Source organism: Herpailurus yagouaroundi, unplaced genomic scaffold (assembly GCF_014898765.1).
Source record: "Herpailurus yagouaroundi ecotype Mexico unplaced genomic scaffold, PumYag 490, whole genome shotgun sequence".
Lineage (NCBI taxonomy): Eukaryota > Metazoa > Chordata > Mammalia > Carnivora > Felidae > Herpailurus > Herpailurus yagouaroundi.
The window spans coordinates 264,840-272,764 of NW_024412707.1; the positions used below are offsets into that span (position 1 = coordinate 264,840).

General features: G+C 58.8%; 1 protein-coding gene across 1 annotated transcript in view; it reads right to left on the reverse strand.

Annotated features, from left to right (window-relative positions):
- The window catches only part of HIC2 (HIC ZBTB transcriptional repressor 2), a 9,030-nt gene extending 3,814 nt beyond the window's left edge, over positions 1-5,216 (reverse strand). Inside the window, exons 1-2 of the mRNA XM_040464636.1 lie at positions 4,675-5,216; positions 1-2,928 (exon numbers count right to left, since the gene is read on the reverse strand). The exon at positions 1-2,928 is cut by the window's left edge and continues 3,814 nt beyond it. Of these exons, the coding sequence (XP_040320570.1) occupies positions 1,104-2,928; positions 4,675-4,700 (1,851 nt within the window). The 5' untranslated portion in view covers positions 4,701-5,216 and the 3' untranslated portion in view covers positions 1-1,103. The remainder of the gene's footprint in view (positions 2,929-4,674) is intronic.
- Positions 5,217-7,925: the final 2,709 nt, after the last annotated feature.

Consider the following 7,925-nt stretch of genomic DNA (forward strand, 5'->3'; position numbering starts at 1 on the left):
ACACACACACACACACACACACACACACACACACAGAAAATGAAAAAGAAGAGTACCGACGGCTCTGGCATTGAGTCCAGCCTCCCCCCTCCCCCCACAAGTCCCAGACCTTCCAGTTCAAACATTCACATAAACATTACACTGGTTTTTCTCTTAATAAAAAAGAAGTACCTCTAAACAAAGAATATTCCTCGGAAACTATAGGTAAATCACTCTCTCTCCTGAGGCAGCCGAGGCGGGGCTCGGGGCCCAGGGAAGCCTTTGGCCTAGAAGGGCTTCTGGGGCCTGGAGGGGTGGGCGCCCCTCAGCCGGGGCGGGGGCAGGAGGGCAGCTGCCCCTGTACATTCAGTCTGCAGACCCAGGCTCAGCCCCGAGGGGCCGGGAGGAAAATAAACTCTTGTTAGTTTTGGTTTAAAAAACAAAATTCAAAAAGAAAAAAGGAACAGATCAGTAGGAATAACAGCAACCTAGGCCCAGAGGGCTCTTTAGCTGTGGAGAGGTAGGCGGTGGGGGCCCCCCTGACTGTCCCAGCGCCAGTGAGCAGTGACCCCTGGCTCCAGGAAGGAGGGCTCTGTCCCCTCCCCTCCAGCACCATTCCCCGAAAAGCCAGGGTGGCCCGCACACAGACAAGCACTCGTGCATGCACACAGACACCGCCCCTGGCCACGGGGCAGCCCTGCTCCTCCCCAGCAGAGGGAGGCCCCCACTGCCCCCTGCTCTGACCCAGCCTGCGGGAAAGGGGCCAGATCCCAGCAAGACCCCCATGACCCACTCCCACGGGCCCCGCAGTGGCCGTCTCGGGGAGCCAGAGGCCTGGGCGGAATCGGGAGGTAGACTGCACACCAGCAATGCACATGCGGAGCTTGGGCCCATCGGCTTCCCTCCTCTCTCTTCTCTTGGTACAGACTGTCCATTAAAGCTCTGGGGGGGGGGGGGGGGGGTTGCTGGCTGGAGGTGCCACCAGGAGCTACCCCTGTGGGACCTGGGGGTCCTGGCCCCTCCTGCCTGGCCTCCGTGCTTCTTTCTTCCTTCCGTTGGCTCCCGAGGGCAAGTCTGCAGAGGGCACCCTTGGGCCGGGGAGAAGGGTCTTTGGCTTCTAGGAGCTAGGAGGGGGAAGTATGCATGCGCAAGTGGCTGATGAGGTTGCGCTGCTGGGTGAACTTGCCTCCGCAGAGCTGGCACTCATAGGGCTTCTCGCCCGAGTGCACGCGCATGTGCTCAGTGAGGCGGTACTGGCGGGTGAAGCGCATGCCACACTCATCGCAGGCAAAGGGCTTCAGGCCCAGGTGGCTCCGCATGTGACGTGTCATGGTGCCGCGCTGGGTGAACATTTTGCCACAGATGTTGCAGGGGAAGGGCCGAGTCAGCCAGTGTGTCTTCTCGTGCTGCCGCAACGTGGCAGGGTCCTTGTAGGTCTTCTCGCAGACGGAGCACTTGAAGGGCCGGGGCTCAGCAGCATAGGCCGCGCTGGGCGCCGACAGGTCCTCAGCCTCCTCCTCAGCGCCCCCGCTGCCTGTCTCGTAAGCACCCTCCTCCTTGATGAACAGCTCCTCCTCTGTGTGTGTCTCCACGTGGGCATTGAGCTGCTCAGAGCTGGGGAAGCCTTTGGCGCAGGGGATGCACACATACAGGTTGTCCCCATAGGACACCGTCTCGTAGCCCTCCTGCCGGTACATGTAGTGGGTACCAGCATGGCCACTGCCCCCCTCGCTCCCGCTCTGCCCGCTGTCCTCACTTCCATCCTTGCCATTCTCCTCCTCCTCCTTGCAGGAGTACGGGGGCTCCGTGTAAGGCCCACTGGGGCCACCCCCCGCAACGCTGCTGGCCAGGATGCCATTGGGAACCCTGTCCCCTAGCCCCTCGCCCTCTTCCCCCGGGCAAGGGCCCTTGGGCCCCGCTTCTCTCCGCTCAAAGGGGGACCCCACCATAGGCTCCTTCTTGCTCCATTCCTTCTTGCGGGCTGAGTGCCGCAGGCTCTTCCGGGGCTGCCCACCAGGCCCCTCCAGCAGACTCAGGTGGTTATCCTCAGACCCCTCCAGATCCATGGGCTCATTGGGGGTGCCCCCCAGCTCAGCATAAGAGGCACTGTTGGCAACAGGAGGGGCAGAGGCTGAGAGGGGCGAGCCATGCTGACTGTCACTCAGCTGGGCCGGGTCTTCCGGGGTCAGGGGGGGACCGGGAGTAGCAGGGGGCAGGGGAGGGCTCTTCTTGGACAGGTCCAGGCCCAGCTCCTGCTCGCAGCCCCCACTGCTCCCATTGGTGCTGCAGCTGCCCAGGCCAGCCTCCCCACTGGTGGGACAGACGGCCCGGCTCAGGCCATGCACGCCCTCCTGGCTTGAGCCTCCGAGGAAGAGCTCGTCATCCGAGCCTTTGGCCTGGGGGAGCTCCTGGGGGGTGTGGGCCCCCTTGCGTCCGTCCATGAGCCCCGGATACCGTGCCTGGATGACAGAGGCTGTGGACAGCCGCTGGCTGCGGGGAGGCCTCCCCATGCCGGTGGCACTCACCCGTCCGGAGCCAAAGGGCTTGCCGGCTCGCTTGAGTTTACGACGGCAGAGGGCTGCCAACTCGGGCAGCTGGAGGTAGCTGGCGGCAGTGAGGAGAGTGCTGAAATTGGGCTCAGCTGGCTGGTCGCTGGGCAGCAGCTTGCCTGTGTAGATGAAGTCCAGGATCTGCTGGAACACCGTGGAGCTGACCATGTCCGTGTCCAGGTTGATGAGGTTATCGTGCAGGACTAGGGACTTGAAGTAGATGCTGCTGGCAGCCAGAACATTCTTGTGGGCCCGAAAGATGGAGTTCTCCACCATGATGATGACATCACACAGAAAGCCCTTTGTCCTCTGCTGGTTCAGCTGCAACAAGAGCTGCTTGGAGTGGCTGGGCAGCTCCATGTCGGGCCCCATGTCCCCTCGCCCTGCCCACGCGTACCACCTGTGGGCAAGAACACATGGGGCATTAACCACCTGGGAGCCTCATCCAAGGGCTTGGAGACAATGTGGGGTTGCAGTGGTGCTCAGGGGGCCTCACTGGCACAGTACCCAAGCAGGGAACTCACACTACCCATCGGGGCTCATGCTGCCTGAAAAAGAGACACTGGCACTGGCCCCATTTGCACCAATGAGAAAAACAGAAACAGAGGACAATGAGGGTCACATGATGCTAAGCAGAGACAATCGGATGTGAATTTGGTTCCATAACCCAGGGTACCGTCTCCACACTCAAGTCGACCACATGCCCACAGGGGACTTAAAAATGACCAGCAGGGGACTGTGAGGTACTGGGAAGCAGTGGGGAATGAAGTGAGCAGAAGCTCCCGGGCAGGCTCACTTCCCACATGGGCATATAACTTCCTGGTTTTTAGGGCAAACTAGAAATTAAGTTTGCCAGGCTATACCTCCCAATGTCAAATAAAGGTTCTTTTTCCTATGCAGCCGCCACCTGTGACCTCTGCTCTGCCCTGAGTGCCTCTCAAACAACCCTAGTGGCTTCCCAAACTTACAGGTTTGTCAACGTCACATTCCTGCCTTCAGACACTGCAGCCCAGCCAGAGTCCCTTGCCAATGCCTGCTCCCAGCTCAGGAGGGCCCTGAGCACCCCAGCCTGGGTCGCTAGGTGCTGAGCAGAAAAGGTGGCCTGGCCAAGCCTCTGGCACCACTGGGGCCCTGGGAACGGCAGCCAGCTGGCCTTGTCAGCCTGGTACAGTCACTGATGTCATTAAGTAATAGACACACAGAAACCTCTGACCTCCCCGAGAATCCTGCAGGTGGGCTTTGTAAGAGCATGCACATGGTCTCTGGGAGCAGTAATGCTCTGACCATGCACCCACCCAAATGAGCAGCAGGACCCAAGGCACAAAGTGTGGCTCCATGCTCCCTCTGGCCCCTCACACAGGCAACTCTGTGCCATGCAGTTGACAAATGTGCTTTCACGTCTCCAAAAGTAACTGACTGCTCTGAGCCTCACCCTACCCAGGACCATCCAGCTTCTACCAGTGTATCCAACCCAGTTCTGCCTCCCTTAGGGCAGAGCCTGAAGGGATCACGCCCATGCTGGCTTTCTGTAACTCAAACACTTCCCACTCCCAGTTACCCCACACCTGCTCTGATAGACGGAAACTCTAATAACCATGCACATCCCAAAGAAGGCCTTGGAACTCACCATGAACACACATGGGTAGACAGAGCCACAAGCTAGCACTCAGGGCCTGATAGGAGGCAGCAAGTATGGGCTCAGCCAACCCAGCCTTACAAGACCGTTCAGCTGGGGCTCAGAGGCTAGAGCCCAGGTCCCAAGAGAACCTACCCTCTGTCACTCCCTGCTCCTCAGCCAGCCAGTCAGGGACAAAGAGCCCAAGGCACAGCTTCCACACTGGCAGGGACACCCAGCCCCAGGGAAATGTGGTGTCAGCCCCACCAGCACCCAGGATGCCTGGTGCTCCCAGACTGGCAAGGGGCAGGCCAAGGGCAGGAGGTCCCGTCCTCCAAGAGCATGTGAGCCACAGCAGCCCTTCCTCTGCAGGCTGAGAACAGTGGGCCCCAACCTCCCCTCCATGCACCCCAGCACTGCATACACACAAAGGACCAGGCTGAGAACTGCAAGGCTGTGTGGGCCGCCCAGAAAGCCTTCCCCCATGTCTCCCCCTCCCTCCATCCTGCCAGTTCCCTGTCCCCAGCCTACCGTAGTGCCAGGGGCCCAGAAACCATGTGAGCAGCAGCCAGCGGGGGTGGCCTCCTTGAGCGCGTGGCCTCCCTGGGGGTGCATCAATGCCTGGTCACCTGGGGAGGAGAAGATGGACAGGGTCACCCATATATACACCAGCAAGGGAGGGAAGGAGGAACAGTGAAGGAGAAGGCACCTGGTGGCCCTGGAGCCCTTATTCCCAGGAAAGTCTGGGGTCTCTCTGGGTGGGACATAAGGGGCAGCCAGGCAGAGGATGGAGGCCACAGTGCCCAGCAGTCAGGCCTGGTGGCAGGGAAGGTCACAGGTCTGGAGAGCTCACCAGGGCTGCACCCTCCTCCCACCCAAGAGATTTAGGGTACTCTAAGGGGCCACCTAGGCCTGTCAGGGAGCTGGTAGCAGGCGCGTAATTCCTCTGTAATTCCAGGCGGGCAGGCGTGGTGGCAGGAGGCCTGGGCAAGGCCCTTCCCAGGCTGGCCACATTTACATAACAAAAGGTCAAAATTGGAGGCCCTGGTGCAATGGGCTATTTATAAGAACCAGTCTCAACCGCTTCTGGCTCTCCTGCCTCCTTCCCTTCCTGATCTGTTCTTGCCACCCCCCCCCCCACCCCCCAGAGGGCCCAGCCCCCTCCTGCCCAGCCCAGCCTGACCACATGGCCTCCCCTTGCAGGAGTTTCTGCAAGACAGGCCTTTCAATACCAGCCCGCCAAAGCAGCTGGCAGCTGCAGCCAGATGCGGAGGGGCTCCCGCTCCCCATTCCCACCCCCCAGAGCTGCAGATCCCTAGGATCCTGAGGTTCTGGCTTTTTGCACCCAACTCAGGCAGGTCTGGGCTCCCTTGGAATGGAGCCAGGGGTGGGGGTGGAGGCCTGCAGCAGCCCTAGGCCCATCCCTGCCTGCCCTTCCCCCACCCCCTGGGCCAGGGAGGCTCAGCAGGTCCCTCAGGAATGTGACCAGACCTGGGGTGCGGGGTGGCTGGGAGGCCTCAGCTTCAGCCTACCAGCTGTCTCTCTGGCCCCTAGGACAGCTCCCCTCTCATGGGGTAAGCCCAGGGGTGTGGGGGAAATGGAGAGGGGGGGATGGTTGGTTCAGGAACCTACCCATGGCCCAGAGGGCAGCAGAACCAGCTCCGTAGGTCCAGAGGCCTGAGGGCATCTACATTTAATGAAGGTGGCCTGGGCCCCTTGCCTGTGTAAAGAGTTCAGGCTCCCCTGCTGGGTGTTACCAGAAATGGTCAGCACAGAATAGAGCCCAGCCTTGGGAAGGGGGCAGAGACCACCTGGGCGCTGGTGAGAGCAGCCCTGAAAAATGGACAGGGAGACACACTGATATGTTCGAGCCAACCAGACACCCACCATACAGCCTTGTGCCACTGCCTGCTCCCCACCAGATCTCAGGGCAACCCAAGCCCTGCTGAGGCATCCACACAGTGGCCTCCGCTTCACTATGTGCCAGGCCCTGCAACTAGGGATTACTTGCCCTTGTGGGAGATCAGTCCAACTACAGAAAACCAGGCAGAGAGCAGGCAGCAAAACAGAACTTGAGGGCTTCCACAGGTACCCATTGCTCTAGCTGTGCCAGCCACTTCACAGCCCCGGAAAGGCACATTGACTGACCAAGTCCTCCCAGGCTGGGTCAGACAGGACTCTTCTTGAGCCCAAACTTCCCCACAGGACTGAGTAGGCTTCGCTGCACCCTCCACTGGGTGGGGCCACGGTGGAGCTGCCTGCTGGGAATTCACAGCCAGCATAGTGGGCCGCCACTATGTCTGTGAGGGGGTGACCCCTGCTGCAGGGCCAAGACCCCTGCAAGGTGTTGCTTCGTTTCTTCCCAGCAAAAAACAGCAGAGTCCTCTGCCCTACTGTTCAACACAGGGTGTGGGAGCAGCAAGCGCCTAAGCTAGAGAGGACACAGCCCTGGGGAGGCGGCAGGCCGGGGGGTGGGGGGTGGCAGGTAACTAGAAACGTGGCTGTGGGGACTGGCCCAGTAAGCCGGCAGTGCAACACCCCACTGGGTACATGGGCTGGTGCTCAGCCCTGGCAGGAGCCTGCAGGCTGGGATGAGGATACCTCTTGGCACCAGCTCCTGGCACCCAGCAGCCCCCTGGCAGCAGGCCCAGGCAGCGTGCCTATCAGCCCCAAGGATCCACACCCAGCTCAAAACCGTTGCCTGCCAGAGCACTGGCTCCAGGAAACCCAGGATCTGGGGCAGTGAGATGGGTTGGGGGTGTAGTGTGGAGAATCCCTGGCTAGGCTGACCCCAGCAGGTAAGGGCAGGAGAAACACAGTCCCTGGGGAAAGCCAGCTCTGCCTCCTTCCTTCTTATGAACACAAAAGCTGAGGGTGGGGTAGGGGTGGTAATGAACAGAAAGACCTGGCTGTAACAGCTGGATTACCTTCCCAGGTCCCGGTTTACAAAATGGTCAACATCCACCTACCTAGTTGGGCTGTAACATTTTCTTTCCTTCTCCTCCAAGTCCCTGCCACGGAAAAGCCAACGGCAATCCCCACATACACACAGTGAGGACAAGTCTAGGGCCCAGACATCCGAGACTTTTAAAAGACACACCCACCTAAGGGAAGGTCAGGCCAATAGAGCTGAGCCAGGGGGAGCTCCCCGCACCTGTCTGCTGCTTCTTCCTGTCTACCCTCCTCAACCAAGGCATGAAAGGCCCAACCTGGCAATGCCATCCGGTAAAGAAACATCTTGGGGGCATGAACACCCAACCAATAAACAAGATTATCTTGGGGCAGGCGGGGGGGGGGGGGGAATGGAAGTACAGGAAAACTATAGTTTCTGTTATGTTCATTTCTATAATATTCAAAATTTAAAATAAGTGTGTATTACTTTTTAAGTTCTAAAAAAAAAACCGATGTACGAACATGCATAAGTCTCAAAATCATGATGTTGAGTGAAGGAAACCTTGCAAAAAGAGTACAGACTGCAAGATTCCATTTAAATTAAGTTCTAGAACAGGCAGAACTAATCATGGTAGAAACAAAATCAGAAGAGCCTGTAGAAGGTTTGGTGAGCACTGTTTGGGAAGGTACATGAGGAACTTTCTAGGCCCAGGGTGGCTCTATATCTGGGTTTAGGTTTGGGTTAAGGTTAATGAACTCACTGGTCAAAACTCAAGGGCTCACCAGAAATTTGGGTCCCATGTTATATGTCAATTTTACCTCATATGGAAAAAAAAATTCCAACAAAGAGTGAAAGAACGGAGGCTTCCAAAGGACATGCCCTTCTCAGC